Genomic DNA, 17,293 nt, shown 5'->3' on the forward strand with positions numbered 1-17,293 from the left:
CATCGGCCTGCGATGTCGTAGTGTGCAAAGCCCGCCTAAATCTGATGTTGCATCCCTGACCATTTCTGCTTTGCTAAATCTGGCCATCTCAGCTCTGCTACATCTGAGTAAGAAGGTCAACTGTAGCAGAACAGAGACGGTCAGATGTTGCAGAGCAGAGACGGTCAACATCGCTAGATCTGATGTAGTCTCAGATGTAGCAGACCATGATGGGGGACATTATTACATAAAGGGACCCAGGATAAGCGACATTATTTCCTGAAAATGCCCGGGATGGGGGACATTATTTCGGGCAGAAACCCAGGATGGGGGTCATGGGGCATAGGACAAAGGACATTAATGGCCCAGGATGGGAAACATTAATTCAGGAATGCACCCAGTACCGGGATTATTAATTCAGGAATGGGCCCACTACCGGGATTATTAATTCAGGAATGGGCCAGAATATTCACATTATTTCTTAAAGGGGTGTGTGTCGCCCTGGGCAAGCCAGGGGACACAGGTCACAACACCACCACACCCCACACTCCAGGTAGGCACATCACAGCTAACCACAAATCCTTGTTGCCTTCCTCCAGAGGTTGATGATGCACACCAGGGGGTGGGCCAGGTGGTTGGCTCCGCCCACCGAGGAGCTCACAACACTGGAGGCAGGAAGTAACCAGGCAGTCCAGCTAGGGACATGAAAGAGTGAACAGCAGATAGCCCCGGGCAGGGGAAGAGTGAAGTCTAGCTGAGGGCTAGAGTAAACAGAGAAGTGAAAGTGGTGAAAGTAGAGAAGTGTAAAGGAGAGAAGCCAGTAAAGTGACAGAAGGAAAGAAAGCCTGAGAGCCCAGCTTTGTGTAGGGCCAGAACAGCAAGGTCAGCGACGGCGGTGACTGTCCGGAGGGGGACCGTTTGGAAGTTCCTGGAAGGACCCCGTTGGCTGTGTGCCCGGTGGTCTGGAGCAGTGTTCCGAAGGACGGTCAGCACCAGGGCAGGGGCCTCTCGGACCCCGGCAAGGCTAGGAGTCGCCAAATTTGCCAAATCCGTCAGTGACGGGGACGCAGATCCCGCAACAACCAAGTCCCGATTGACGGCAACAGCCCGACCATTACCGGGGAGACACCGCCACCGCCAGGGCACAAGTTTCCCCAGGGCCAGCGCCTGCGGGCAAAGTGTAGAGCTCCTCCGGCCCAGATTGCAGTCGGGGAGCGGGTAACCGGAGGGAATCCACCGCTACCATCAGTCAACATAGGTGCAAGGAAGAGAGACATCACCGTTGACTCGCCCACCCCAGGGCTATGGGACACCCGGTGCCGGGCCGGACTAGTCCGGTGGTAGTCAGTGGTGGCTGGGCCCGGCTCCGTGGCCCTGGTGGGTGTCAGTTGAATATGTGGCTGATGAGTTGAAGTTAATGTTCGTGACGCCACCTGTGGTATGCGGCTATTAAGCCGCCGCTGCTATGGGAGAACTCCGGGGTGATGTTATGGCAGCTATGATGTTACTGCTCCCCACAGGTGGAGCGATGCCCCGGGATACAGTTGGTGCCCGTGAAAGTCTATGGTGTTGTGTGGCTAACACGGTGCAGGGCCGACAGGCGAGGAAAGAACCAGGCACAAACAACAGTCTCTTTACCTTCTCCTCTTTTACTCTGGGAACAGTCCAGTCCTGGGAGACCGTTACAGGTGGTGATGGGGATCCGGTCGGCCTGGAAGTACTTGGGATGATCTTTCTGGCCAGCTGAGTATGAGGCCTACTCCTGTACTTTGCTTTGTGATGATAGGACCCTGCTTCTCTGAATCCAGCAATGGCCCTCTTTGCTGCTGGGACCGATGGCACGTCCCTTCTTTCTGTAGGTGGCTGCGCAGACCCTCTCTCTGGTGCTTCTCCGCTGGAGTCCACACCGGGCCCTGATGCTGCAGCTGTACCTTGGATGTTTCTGGGCCAGGGGCTTGCAGCTCTCCTGCCCTTCGGACTCGGCTACCAGGGGCGGATTTTATACCCTGGCAACCACAGACTCCGATGTCTGAGTCTCTCTGCTGCCTCTCAGCTATTCCTGCTTCTCTGGGCCAAGCTGCTCCAGCTCTAGGCCCCAGATTCACAGGACAGCTCACTCTGCGTCTGTTCACTTCCACTACTCCCTACAGACTGGCTGCACTTCCTCCCTCTGGTCAGGTAGAGGAAGGCTCCCTGGAATTCCAGGTTCAGAGCTCCCCCTGCTGGCCGGAGGGAGAACTGTGTTGGGTGTTAAACCTGCTGGCCAATGGATCTCCCAACTACCTCCAGGCTCAGCATTAACCCTTTGGGAGGGCAATGCTGCTGTGGCGACCAGGTCCTAGGGCGCCACACTCCCCCTTAGTTAAATTCAGTACTCCCGGACTGTGGAAACAAAACATAACATGTCATACATTTCATCCCAATATGGGAGGCACATTATTTTTAACGTTACAACTTCAAACAGTACTATAAGAGTCCAGTGTGGCTCCCTGCCGGGTGTCCATTACACTGCTCCATGGGGGACCCGCCGCGATCAAACCCCCAACGTAGGCTCTGGGCGTGCGTCAGAGCATTGATGACCCCACTCTATGCACGCCGGACGGGTTTTTCTTCAGGGGTGTTGAGCACACTGGTGCTAACTATAAACAATTTAGGTGTTGGCCACCCATAGTCCAGTGGCCCAATTGTCCATTTTCGCAATCAAAAAAAAACATTTTGTACACGACATTACAGACTTTCACATAACTATTTACATTCTAATAAATACTCCTTCTTTATATAGTTGATTCCCTATACCTTAGAGGGGGTTGTCCCCGAGTGCTGCGTTGAGACCTGCGTAGCTCTGGTGTTTGTCCCTGACTACTTAGTGTGTCTCCTATCTCAGCACTACCGGTAGGCCTAACCCCAATAGGTATGCATGATGATTGCCTATGTGGTCTAGGAGTCGCCAAGGGTATGACAGGTTCACCACTGACAGGGGGTTGATCCTCCTGTTCCACTGCTGGCGTGTCACCGCGTGTCGGGGCGGACGGTTCTTTGGGTGGACCCGGAACCTGTTCTGTTTCTGGCTCGACCAACTGTGGGAACGTCAGGACCGGTACCACTACGGCACCATTTATGCGGGTCCAAGTCTTGGGGAATTTGCCGAGGATCGTTTGTATCATCTCTTCCCCTTCTTCTCGAACTTCCTCCACTTCCCTTTGAACTTTGCACCGCTCAGGGCACGTCTTCAGGCGGTCTCTGGATATTGCTTGACAAGTCTTGCCTTCGTCCTTGCTTATGAGGCATACCTTACTGTTGTCAAAGTTGGAGGGGATAATGGTGTAGGGCTCGTTCTCCCACTGATCATCCAATTTATGCGTCCTCCGCTTCTTCTTGAGGACTTGTTCTCCAGGTGCTAAGGGAGTTGCTGGGGCCGTTTGATTGTACTGCTGCTCTTGTCTTGTTCTGGCTTGAGACAGGCTCCTCTCTACGCATTCCTGGACCTTACGGTACTGCTGCTGCCGTTCTGTATCCCAATCCTCTATTTCTTGAACCGCCTCAGGCGACACAGTCCCCATCTCAAAGTCTACAGGCAACCTGCCAGGTCTGGCTCGCATCAGGTAAGCGGGGCTGCAGTTGGTCGAATTTACTGGGATATGGTTGTACAGGTCGACCAGATCTGGCAGCTTCTCTGGCCATTGGTTCCTTTCTTCCAGAGGTAGAGTCTTCAGCATATCAATAACCACATGGTTCATTTTCTCGCACAGTCCATTGGTTTGGGGGTGGTACGGTGTTGTTCTGATTTTCTTACAACCGTACATGTTACAAAACTCTTGGAACACCTCCGCCTCGAACGCAGGACCTTGATCGGTCAGTACCCTTTCCGGATAACCGTGAGGCCGGCAAAAGGATGCCTGGAACGCTTTAGCTGCTGTTCTGGCTGTCTGGTCCTTCACAGGCACTACTACCAGGAAACGAGAGTAATGGTCCACAATTGTGAGGGCGTACACATAGCCTGACCGGCTTGGTGTTAACTTCACGTGGTCCAGGGCCACCAACTCCAGGGGCTGCTTCGTAACAATTGGCTGTAGGGGAGACCTTTGGCTGGCATCATCCTTCCGCCTCAGGTTACACGGGCCACAGTCTCGGCACCACTTCTCGATCACCTTTCTCATGTGCACCCAATAGAACCGATCACGGAGTAGGGCCTCCAACTTCTTCCACCCAAAGTGGCCTGCGTTATCATGATAAGCTGCTAGGACCATTGGAGCATCCCTCTGCGGAACCACGATCTGCCAGACAAGTTCATTTGTTCGCCAGTTGACGTGTCTCTTGCAGAGCTTGCCTTGGTAGGTGAACAGTCGTCCCCTCTCTTTCCACAACTGCTGGGCTTCTTCTGGAGCATCTGGACCAAGATGAGTCTCAGCTTGTGCTAGCTTTTCTTTGACCAATCGCACCGCCGGGTCACCGTTCTGTGTCTCTTCCCAATTATGGTGGAGTAATGGGTTAACCGGGACCTCGTGTTGGCTCGAGCGCTTCACTCCCACAGCATGCTCACACTGGGAAACGCCCTGATGATGGAAAGCCGGTAACTCTATCTCTTCGAGTTCATCCAGGTCTTCTCCAGATTCGGGTAAGTGAGGCATTCTGGACAGCGCATCAGCATTGTTATTCTTCTTGCCAGCCCGGTACTTGATGGTAAAGTCAAAGTTAGACAGCCGGGCCATCCATCGCTGTTCCAACGCCCCTAACTTGGCTGTTGCCAGGTGTGTCAACGGATTGTTGTCCGTGAAGATGGTGAACTTGGCCGACGCCAGATAGTGTTTGAAGCGTTCAGTCACTGCCCAAACAATAGCGAGGAACTCCAGCTTGAAGGAACTGTAATTTTCTGGATTCCTTTCTGTGGGCCGAAGCTTCCTACTGGCGTACGCTATCACCTTCTCCCTGCCTCCCTGCACCTGGGACAAAACGGCTCCCAGGCCCACGTTGCTGGCGTCTGTATACAGTACAAACGGCTGGCTGTAGTCAGGGTAGGCCAGAATTTCTTCTCCCGTGAGAGCCCCTTTCAGCTGGACAAAGGAGGTTTCTAGTTGGCTGCTCCATTCAAATGGAGGGCCCTGCTTCTTAGCCTGCTTTGGCTGGCCCACCAGGAGATCTTGAAGGGGCGCTGCTATCTTGGTGAAACCATCAATGAACCTTCGGTAGTAGCCCACCAGCCCAAGGAACTGCCGCACCTCCTTTACCGTGGTGGGTCTTGGCCAGTCCTTGATTACGGTGACTTTCTCCGGATCAGGTGCCACACCTTCTGCGCTGACCACATGACCCAGGTACTGTACCTTTGGCTTCAAGAGGTGACATTTGGACGGCTTGATCTTCAGGCCATATTTTGACAAAGACTCGAACACTTCTGCTAAGTGCTTCAGGTGGTCTTCATAAGTCTTGGAGTAGACTATGACGTCATCCAGGTACAACAGCACGGTTTCGAAGTTGTGGTGGCCCAAGCAGCACTCCATCAACCGTTGGAATGTCCCTGGGGCGTTGCAGAGCCCGAATGGCATGCAGTTGAACTCGCAGAGGCCCATCGGCGTCGTGAATGCAGTCTTCTCCTTGTCCGCCTCTGCCACGGGAACCTGCCAATACCCACTGGTGAGATCCAAGGTGGAGAAATAGTTAGCTGACTTTAAGGCTGTTAGTGACTCCTCTATTCTGGGTAGGGGATAAGCATCTTTATGTGTAATGCGGTTAATTTGCCTGTAATCTACACACATTCTCATTGTACCATCCTTTTTCTTTACGAGCACTAGTGGAGCTGCCCAGGGGCTACAACTATCTCTGATAACCCCAGCCTCCTTCATTTCCCGTAACATTTCTTTGGCACGCTGATACTGTGCGGGGGGTACAGGGCGGTATCTCTCTTTAACGGGAGGATGATCACCCGTGGGGATTTGATGTTTAACCCCTTTCACCTGCCCAAAATCTAGGGGGTGTTTGCTGAAGACCCGCTCGTACTCCTGTACCACCCGGTAAACCCCATTCTTTTGGTGTGAGGGGGTGGAGTCGGTGCCCACATGTAAGTTTTGGCACCAGTCTTCCAGCTGCCCCTTGGAGCCCTTGTCTTCCGCCTGGTCGGACGGGATCAAGGGTTCCACTGCTTTGATGGTGTTGTTGCTGACAGTGTACAGTTTTGCTACAGTGGCGTACCGGGGCAATTTGGCTTCCTCCTCCCCACAATTCAGGACACGGATGGGCACTCTCCCCTTGCGGACGTCTGCTACCCCTCTGGCTATCAGGACTCCAGGCCTACTGTCTGAATACACCGGTTCTACCAAGGCATGGTAATCCTGACCCTTGAGGCCTATTGCTGCCCGACACCATATCAACATTTCACTTCTTGGGGGTATTGCAATGGGTAGGGGGTCACTTACCCTCACACTGCCAATTTCTCCTCCGGCCAGCTCCACCTGCTGCCTCCTCATCAGGGCTCTGATCTCCCTCTGTAGGGCACGCTGCTGCCCGGAGCTGGCAGTTTCAGACGCCTGCTGCAACAAAATTATCACTTCGGCAATACAATTTTCTATCACATTTGTACCAATGGTTACCAACGGGTCAGATTCTTTGCGATCAATATCTACAATTATCATCCCCTGACATGGCAATTCCACCCGCCCCACTTTAATGGTTACTTCTTTATACCCAATTTGAGGTAAGGGCTGACCATTACTGGCCACAATTGTTAAATCATCATCTGGGCCATGGTCAATGTCTGAATCAGCCCAATATCTCTTGTACAGTTTATAGGGGATGGTTGTTACCTGGGACCCAGTATCCAGGAGGGCATTCAAAGGGATTCCATCCAGCACAATAGGAAGGACCGGTCGTCCTCCCACATACTTGCTGCGGCTGGGGGTTGAGCCGGGCTTCCTTACACCTGGGGGTCGGCTCCTGGCCCCAGGCTCGGCCCATTTAAAGGACAGTATCGTGCAATGTGGCCCGCCTGGCTGCAGCGGCGGCAGATCGGTTGTCCCGTTGAATCATACCGGTCTGTGTCTCTGCCTCGGGTCGGCGGAACCCTCCTCTGTCGCATCCATGGGACGTCATCTGGGCTGGAGGCCAACTCGATTTTTGCAGGCGATGGGGTCACTTGTAGGGACTGCACGATCTTGGCAAGGGCAGCTACAGTCTTGGTCAGCTCCTGGAACTGCTGTCTGAGCTCTGCAGTGGGATCCTTATCCAGGGACTGCGCCTCAGCCCCTGCAGCGGCTCGTGTTGCAGGCACCACCCCGGGGTACGTGATAGCAAGAGGCCGGAGGGGTACTGGGTCATTCGGTGTAGATTCTCTCAGTACCCGGATGGCCTGGTCCTTAAACTTTGCAAAGTCCAGAGCAGGGTTCTGCAGGACCATGATACGCAGCTGGGTCCTGTGGGCATCTGACAGGAGCCCCTCTATGAACTGCTCAGTTAGGAGTTTGTGTTCCTCACGTACACTCTCTGGGTCCACTTGTTTAACCGCTTTCAGGGCCTCCTGCAGGTTTAAGGCATAGTCCCTTATGCTGTCTGTGGGCCGCTGCTTGCACCCAAAGAATCTCATCTTTATCTCTGCTGCGGTGCGGGTGTCAAAAGTACTCTTTAGCTTGGCCAGTATCTGGGTTACTGTCCCTTTATCTGTATCAGGCCAGGACTTCACTTCACGCTGGGCTGCGCCGGCTAGCTGTCCCATTAATATGCCCACCTTCTGGCTCTCAGTCAGCGGATACACCCGGAACAAGCTGTGCAGGCTTTCTCTGAAGTCGCTCAAGGTATGGGACTCCCCGGAGTACTGCGGCAGCCATTCTGCGCCCGGTATGTACGGCATGGTGATCGGCATTACCGGCGCTACAGCGGGGGATGGGGCGACGGCGACAGGGATCGCTTCGGCGGGCGCTGCGGCGTCTCGGGCTATGGCAGCCACCTGCCCTCCCTCTGCGTCGGACATCTTCCTCCCCCTTAGTGAACCTTACCAGGCTCCGTTCACTTTTCAAATTTCCTTCCGGGTCGCGCGGGGTTAACAGCGCTCTGCTCTGATGGCGCGCTCCCTTCGCGCTCTTTGTCAGGCACGCCCCCCTTCTTCCTGCGCTCAGTGAGGATAATGGCGGCGGCAGTTTTCAAACAGTGAAACACGCAGTAATACAGTCTTTAAAGCGCAATTATTCAGGCGCACAGTACCCGGTGGAACCGGGCACGAAATCCTGTTCGTGACGCCAAAAGTTGACTCGCCCACCCCAGGGCTATGGGACACCCGGTGCCGGGCCGGACTAGTCCGGTGGTAGTCAGTGGTGGCTGGGCCCGGCTCCGTGGCCCTGGTGGGTGTCAGTTGAATATGTGGCTGATGAGTTGAAGTTAATGTTCGTGACGCCACCTGTGGTATGCGGCTATTAAGCCGCCGCTGCTATGGGAGAACTCCGGGGTGATGTTATGGCAGCTATGATGTTACTGCTCCCCACAGGTGGAGCGATGCCCCGGGATACAGTTGGTGCCCGTGAAAGTCTATGGTGTTGTGTGGCTAACACGGTGCAGGGCCGACAGGCGAGGAAAGAACCAGGCACAAACAACAGTCTCTTTACCTTCTCCTCTTTTACTCTGGGAACAGTCCAGTCCTGGGAGACCGTTACAGGTGGTGATGGGGATCCGGTCGGCCTGGAAGTACTTGGGATGATCTTTCTGGCCAGCTGAGTATGAGGCCTACTCCTGTACTTTGCTTTGTGATGATAGGACCCTGCTTCTCTGAATCCAGCAATGGCCCTCTTTGCTGCTGGGACCGATGGCACGTCCCTTCTTTCTGTAGGTGGCTGCGCAGACCCTCTCTCTGGTGCTTCTCCGCTGGAGTCCACACCGGGCCCTGATGCTGCAGCTGTACCTTGGATGTTTCTGGGCCAGGGGCTTGCAGCTCTCCTGCCCTTCGGACTCGGCTACCAGGGGCGGATTTTATACCCTGGCAACCACAGACTCCGATGTCTGAGTCTCTCTGCTGCCTCTCAGCTATTCCTGCTTCTCTGGGCCAAGCTGCTCCAGCTCTAGGCCCCAGATTCACAGGACAGCTCACTCTGCGTCTGTTCACTTCCACTACTCCCTACAGACTGGCTGCACTTCCTCCCTCTGGTCAGGTAGAGGAAGGCTCCCTGGAATTCCAGGTTCAGAGCTCCCCCTGCTGGCCGGAGGGAGAACTGTGTTGGGTGTTAAACCTGCTGGCCAATGGATCTCCCAACTACCTCCAGGCTCAGCATTAACCCTTTGGGAGGGCAATGCTGCTGTGGCGACCAGGTCCTAGGGCGCCACACCGTCACCTACCGGGAGTGCAGGTGCAGCCGTCTGTGGGACCGTCCTACCAGCCGTTGGTTTACCGTACAAACTGTGTCCGTGTGTCAGGCTGAGTGAGTACCATAGTGCCGCAAGGCACAGCGCTACCCCCGCGTCCCTGCGCCCTCCAGGCCCTACACTTCACATCTCATCACCGGGCCCCGGGATCACCAACGTTGCCACGGAGGGGCAACACAACACCTGGCTGCTCCGCATCACCATCCCCGGGACCCCCACACTGAGCAGCGGTGGTGCAATCACCACAACCGTGGGTGGCGTCACGAACTATAATAATCCCCACACCCAACAAACACCCCCCTTTCACTCACGGGCGAGGAGTGTCGCTCGAGAAACCCCGGGATCCGGCCCACAGCTCGAGCCACCAGGAGCAGCTGCCGGACCCGAGCAGAAGGGGTGAGCGCGGTGTGCTGACACCCTCCTCCCCGCCCGCGACAGGTGAATACTTATCTCTTTATAGGATCCTGAATGCTACAAGGGACCATACATCTGACCAATATTTAGGTTGGAGCCCAGGTCTAAATTTTGCATTGGGCCTATCGGACTCTAGTTACATCACTGCCCAGACATATAGCTCATTATGTACGCATGCGTCTCTCGTTTTTGGAAAAGTCAGCACAGAAGGTGCCCTCATACGGTTGTCACTTTTTAAGCCACTCTTGAATTTCTCTTTATTTTTTCCTCAGTGTTGAAATCATTCGTCTTGGAAACAGTTTCTATATCAATTGGGACCGTAAGATGTATTACCCAAAGAAGGACACCCCATCAGAGGCCCGGACCACCACCCTCAACGAGGAGCTGGGACAGATTAAATATATCTTTTCCGACAAGACTGGGACCCTCACTCAGAACATCATGACCTTCAATAAGTGTTCTATTAATGGCACTTCATACGGTGGGTAGCCTTGTCCAGTTTGAGTTCTATCTTTTTTTAACGTTAGCATTTTATAAGCTTAAAGGAGTTGTCCCCTACTTTAGAAGTTATTGTCACTGGGCTCCACTTCTCTGCACTTGCTTCTGTGTCTTTGGTCTTCTAAATCCAACAAAGGTGTCATATGACCTTATGGGCAAAATGTGAAGGCTACAGCCAACCAGTTGCTAATACTCCAAAACCAGTGAGAAACACTGCAGGAGGCGACTAGAGTTTTTTTTATATTTCCCCATCATGGGTCTATTGACAATAAGTTCTGAAGAAGGGAAAAAACTCCTTCAAAGTGGTATTCTCAAGTTTGGAAGTTATCTCTTATCTGTAGGACAGGGGATTGATTCTCGATGCTGGGGATCAAACATGTGGTTCTCTAACCAATCCAAAAATCCAAGATCTTGGGATCTGAAGATCCCCGTGGGAAAGGAACGGTGGTTGATCATGTGCACTGCCATTCCAATTATTCGTAATTGGATCACCAGAGATAGCTTTGTTCATATGGGCCTCAGGATCACTGGGGATCACAGTATTCTGAAGTTATTGTCACATGTGACAGACAGCCATGTGGTTTCTTCCAGTAGAAGGTCACAGCGTTTAGCTACACAAAATGCTCCCTGACTTTCTGTTGTTCCTGGTGTTAGTATTCATTGTACTAGGCAGCTTTCCTGCTGGATTTTCAATCTATTCCCCTGTAGAACCCAGGGTAGCACTCCTTCCACCCTTCTGCTGATTATCAGTATTTCCCTTGTGCTTAAATACTCCAATCTTCCCTGGACTGTTGCTGGTGATATTATTCAGTTCATTCAAGCTCTGGTTGCAAGCAGGTGGCTTGCTATCATCTGCAGTATTGTTGCTGAAGCTTGCTGAACTGCTGCTTGTGTCATCTGTGGATAAGTAGTTCATGCATTTTCCCCCTTGTGTCCTCCTTGTGTCTTCCATATTGTGTATAGAGGGGTTGATGAAGAGTTCATCCCATTTGTTCCCTATTTAGGGTGCAGCACAAGTGACACCTGGGGTCAGGTATCCGGCTTGGTGCCTAGGTGCAGAACCTATCTAGGGTGGTGAGGGATCCCAGGATCAGCAGTAGATTTCATCAGGGGTCACATCTCCTCCTTCCCTAGACGCAGGGGTCCCCTTCCCTTACTTTTCGCTGCTTGCTTGGTACTTCCCCATATCTAGAGTGACAGTTATGTCCTATCCAACAGGCTACTGGTAGCCCCTACAGGCTGCCAGATATGAAATGTCCTACATCATTGGCCTTGGCCATTACTTGACCACAAAGGGGTCTCGTAGCTTAGTGCTTCTTAACTAAGGGGTACTTTGCACACTGCGACATCGCTAGCCGATTGTAGAGATGCCAAGGGCGATAGTCCCCGCCCCCGTCACAGATGTGATCTCTTGTGATAGCTGTCGTAGCGAACATTATCGCTACGACAGCTTGACACGCACTTACCTGCCCTGCGACGTCACTCTGGCTGGCGATCCGCCTCCTTCCTAAGGGGGCGGGTCGTGCGGCGTGACAGCGACGTCACACGGCAGGCGGCCAATAGAAGCGGAGGGGCGGAGATGAGCGGGACGTAAACATCCCACCCACCTCCTTCCTTCCTCATTGGAGGCGGGACGCAGGTAAGGAGATGTTCCTCGCTCTTGCGATGTCATACACAGCGATGTGTGCTGCCGCAGGAACGAGGACCAACATCGTACCGGTCGCTGCAGCTAAATTATGGAAATGACCGACACTACACAGATCATCGATTTTCGACGCTTTTGCGATCGTTTATCGGTGCTTCTAGGCTTTACACGTTGCAACGTCGTTACCGGCGCCGGATGTGCGTCACTTTCGATTTGACCCCGACGATATCGCAGTAGCGATGTCGCAGCGTGCAAAATATCCCTATGATCTCCTCATCTCCTTGTTTGCACTTCTTTTGGAGCTCTACCCCAGCACCATGCACATTTATTTCAGATTACTCCTGTATGGTGATAGCACTAACAGTGTTTTATTTTATTTTGGTACAGGTGATGTTTTTGACTACGCAGGAAATAGGCTTGAAATAAATGAGGTAGGGGAATATGTTAAATTTAAAAACAAATATATATATATATATATATAAATATATATTTTTTTTAATTTATTTATTTTTTTAATTAATTCCTATTGTTAAAGAGTGTGTCCAGCAATCATTTACAATGTATATATGCACAGGGCTGCATTCACTAGTCTTCAGGCTTTGGAGCTGAAATCTCTGAGCCTTCCTGCCTTGTTGAATATCTACACACAACTTTCTTTGATGATTTGCATCATAGGATGAGTTTTCTGTATATCAAGCACTAAACTGTCTTCCGTTGTCGTAAAAACTAAGTGCCCATCAAAACAGAGCTAGAGAGAGTACTCAGATATTGGGCTTGGTATTAAAAGAATCTCTTCTGTATCTCAGTACACAGAAAAAGTGGATTTTTCCTACAACCCTCTGGCCGATCCCAAGTTCTTTTTTCACGATCACAAATTGGTGGAATCGGTAAAGAAGGAAGACACAGCCTCACACGAGTTCTTCCGACTCTTGGCGGTCTGTCACACAGCAATGTCCGAGGAGAAAATACAAGGTGAGCAGAGGCTCCTGGACTAAGAGGATGAAATATATTGAAATTGACCCCCTACTGATATTCTGATATCTTTGTTTTGACGATGAGTGGTCACCAGGTCAAAAGTGACCAGTTTTTTGCTCTTATTTTATTGCCGCTGTTCCCCTGAATTTATTATTTCTTTTCTTTTTTTTTCTCAAATTCAACATACGGTTCCAGAGATATGGGTCTTTTTTATTTGGTGCTAACTTTTAGCATCTTTGACAACGGGGTGTGGCTTACAGGATCCTCTTGGGCATGGCTTACAGGATCCTCTTGGGTGTGGCTCACATGATTCTTTTGGGTGTGGCTCACAGGATCCTCTTAGCCGTCGCTCACAGGATCCTGTTGGGCATGGCTCACAGTATCCTGTTAGGCATGGCTGACAGGATCCTGTTGGGTGTGGCTCACAGGATCCTGTTGGACGTGGCTTACAGGATCATCTTAGGTGTGGCTCACAGGATCCTCTTGACCGTGGCTCTCAGGATTCTCTTGGGCATTGCTCACAGGATCCTCTTGGGAGTGTCTCACAGGATCCTGTTGGGCATGGCTCACTGCATCCTTTTAGGCGTGGCTGACAGGATCCTGTTGGGTGTGGCTCACAGGATCCTGTTGGATGTGGCTCACAGGATCCTCTTGACCGTGGCTCACAGGGTGCTCTTGGGCATTGCTCACAGGATCCTCTTGGGAGTGGCTCACAGGATCCTCTTGAGCGTGACTCACAGGATCCTCTTGGGCGTGGCTCACAGGATCCTGTTGGACGTGGCTTACAGGATCATCTTAGGTGTGGCTCACAGGATCCTCTTGACTGTGGTTCTCAGGATTCTCTTGGGCATTGCTCACAGGATCCTCCTGGGAGTGTCTCACAGGATCCTGTTGGGCATGGCTCACTGCATCCTGTTAGGCGTGGCTGACAGGATCCTGTTGGGTGTGGCTCACAGGATCCTGTTGGATGTGGCTCACAGGATCCTCTTGACCGTGGCTCACAGGGTGCTCTTGGGCATTGCTCACAGGATACTCTTGGGAGTAGCTCACAGGATCCTCTTGAGCGTGACTCACAGGATCCTCTTGGGCGTGGCTCACAGGATCCTCTTGGGAGTGGATCACAAGATCCTTTTGGGCGTGGTTCACAGGATCCTGTTGGGTGTGGCTTACAGGATCTTCTTGGGTATGGCTCACAGGATCCTCTTGAGATAACGGAAAGCAGTAGAGAGGGGTTTCACACCGCGCCAATGACCGACAACTCCTGAAATTTCAGATCAATGCTTCTTTATTTCACGCACAGGTCAAGTCAACGCGTTTCAAGAGTCTTAGCTCTCTTCATCAGGACAAGCTGGCAAAGAACATCAAATCTGCTGTAAGGCAGCCTATACAGCAATATATACCTTAGAGGTGGAGTCCTGATCCACCCCTTTTGAAAAAAATCGGCGGGAATCCATACATTTAAAAAACAACAAGACAATGTAAATCATAAACTTGTCAAAAATATTCCTTTGTGAGCATATATTCATAGTTTCAAGATAATTGGTAAATCTGAATAAAAATAATATTAAACGAAAAAATAAATAAAGGATGTATATAACAGTGTGCACAGGTGTAGTTCTTGTTTCCAAAAACATTGCAAAGACACATATGTTCCCAGATATGTCATTATTCCATAACCTGCCTAGAACCATATTACAAATGGTCTGCAGCCTACGATCCAAGTATCAGGAACATAGCACCAGAAGCATTTAGCCGTCTGTGCCACAGATGAATACGAAAAACCTGCCCAGAATCAGCTTATCAAAAATATATATATTCTCCTTAGTCAGGCACAGAAAAAAGGAGAGGTGGGGAAGGAATGGGGAACTCAAAAATTGGATAAATATCCCTTTCATCGCCCAAAGGAAAATTTTGGAATAATAGTTAAATATACTACCATGTGTGAATTAAACCAAAAAAATACCGTGAACAAGTAACCGATCTAGTGATCAAACGCCCGACCTGCGGTTCCACACCAGGGACACGTAGGAGAGCAAGTGAAAAACTTATATATACATTATTAACCTTTACTGGGGCTTAAAGGAAAAATCCCCGAGTATCAAATTAATGCAACACAATCCTCTATGTTAAACAGAGACTATAGCGTTAATTCAAACCCGCCATAATCTTATCGAAAGGAAAAAGAAATTATCGCCACAGGCGTGAAGAGTAAATCAGTGTAGTGTGCTGTTAATTTGGGCTAACCAACCCCCGAAAAAAAGTAAAAGGAGGAGAGAACTATCCCTAAATTCATGACGGAGGACAAGTCGGGTAAAATTTATTCGACCACTCATTAGTAGTAGAGACCGGACCTATATCTATTCCGTAGCGGCTTAGTACCGCATTCATGATGGCTTTAATGGGAGAAAAAAGTGTAACTCTGTGACAAGGTGAATTAAGTTGAGAAGCGTGAGGGAAAGTGCAGTACGCATGCTCCCAGAAAGGTGCATAGCTAGTGTTCCTAGAAAGTTAATCAGGGGAAGCCGGGGTGAAAGAAGTTCAAGGCGTGGGAAAATTTACTAGTGCGCATGTCTCATTCTATTCATGCAAGTCAGTCCTCCTACCATTTGGATCTTAGGAGAAAGAACCATAAACCTGAAGGGAAAAACCCTCCCAATAGCAGGGGACTAGCTCCATCTCAACCCCAAACAGGGTTAGGGACAAAAGCTGGTCGGGTCCATCCCTGCAAATTCCCTATGACATTTACGGGCAAATATGTGATGGGAAAAAAAGGGTGTCCAAGTATTACACCAGCGCAAAAATGCCCTGGCATATATAGAACAATCTTAGTAAATGTGTGTATAAATAATTAAATAAGAGGGGGGTTAAAATGACCGTAATGGATTATGAATATATGCCGATGCCCATATGTAATGAATATAATAATGATATTAATATAAAAAGCCAAGAAGGATTTCAATCCTACGGACGCACAAGATCATAAAACATGAAACATATACACAATATATAAAATATATAAAAATATATACAAATATAAATATATATAAAACCAAGAAAATTCATGATCAGGAGAAGTCCTAAACAAAAAACCCCATTTATGCAAAGGTAGCAGGACAATAGTCCCATACGGGATTAATAAAAAAGGTCAGTGACCTCATTGAGCCCACAAGGTTTGAGGGTATTTAATTTGTAAATCCAATAAGTCTCTTTTTTCTTTAATAAATTGGTACGGTCGTGAGCAAGAGGGGGTATTTGCTCTATAGGAGTGATACTCAAATTCGATTTCCCTTTATGGCATATGGTCACATGCCTGGATAAGCCATGCAGCATAAAACCTATCTTAATGTTGTGTCTATGGGAATTCAGTCTACTGTGTAATGCCTGGGTTGTTCTCCCTATATATTGTTTATTGCACTCACATTCAATCAGATAAATGACAAAATCCGATTGGCATGTCAGGTGGGTTTTAATGGAGAAAACTTCACCCCCTCCTGGGGAATTAAAATTAACCCTTTGGTGCCGAATGGACTTACAACATAAGCAGTTTTTTGCCAGACATTTAAATGCACCTACAGTTTTACTAATGGTCCCTGTACCAATAGTATTTCTTAGTCTACTGGGTGCCAAAATGTTTTTCAAGCTGGAGGCCCTGCGGTAAGTGACCCCTGGTATCCCTGGAAGAGCATCTTTTAGAAAGGGATCATTAAGGAGGATCCCCCAATGCTTGCGGATGATGCCCTTAATCAGATCCCCATCTTTGCTAAACGTAATCAAAAGATTGGAGGAAAAATTATGATCCGATTTTTTGCCGGACTCTTTGCTCAGTTTAATCAGATCTGTCTGTGTCATGGTTCTGCTGTCATTGAAAGCTCTTCTAATCAATGAGGATGGATAGTCTTTGTCCAGAAACCTATCCTTCAAAACCTTCGCCTGTACAAGAAAGTCAGCATCCCGTGTGCAATTCTTACGGATCCTTTGGAACTGATTTTTCGGGACATTCCTGAGCCATTTGTTGTAATGGCTACTAGAGAAGTGAATGTAACCATTACTGTCAACTTTTTTGAAAAAAGTTTTCGTATAAATAGTCCCTTCTATGTGCATGATGGTAAGATCCAAAAAGTCGATCATGTTCTTTTTAATAATGGGCGAGAAAGTGAGACCCCAATTATTCTTACTGATGTGCCCCAAAAAACTGTTGATGTTATCATCTGAGTTGTCCCAGATGAGGAACAGATCGTCGATATATCTTTTGTATAGAATTACATGTTTGAAAAAATCAGAGTTGTATATATATAGTAGCTCAAACATACCCATAAAGAGGTTTGCAAAAGTGGGTGCGACCTTCGACCCCATCGCTGTCCCACAGCACTGATGGTATAGTATATCTTGAAATGTAAAGTAATTATTATGCAATATGAACTTCATCCCTTCCAGGAGAAAATATCTTTG

The 17,293-nt window shown here is 49.8% G+C and overlaps 1 protein-coding gene across 1 annotated transcript in view; it reads left to right on the plus strand.

Moving 5' to 3' along the window:
• LOC142256570 (phospholipid-transporting ATPase ID-like) overlaps positions 1–17,293 on the plus strand; it is a 193,160-nt gene that overhangs the window by 124,807 nt on the left and 51,060 nt on the right. Inside the window, exons 13-15 of the mRNA XM_075328358.1 lie at positions 9,999–10,207; positions 12,257–12,300; positions 12,676–12,841. Coding sequence (XP_075184473.1) covers positions 9,999–10,207; positions 12,257–12,300; positions 12,676–12,841 — 419 coding nt within the window. The remainder of the gene's footprint in view (positions 1–9,998; positions 10,208–12,256; positions 12,301–12,675; positions 12,842–17,293) is intronic.

This window comes from Anomaloglossus baeobatrachus, chromosome 1 (genome assembly GCF_048569485.1).
Source record: "Anomaloglossus baeobatrachus isolate aAnoBae1 chromosome 1, aAnoBae1.hap1, whole genome shotgun sequence".
NCBI classification, from domain to species: Eukaryota; Metazoa; Chordata; class Amphibia; order Anura; family Aromobatidae; genus Anomaloglossus; species Anomaloglossus baeobatrachus.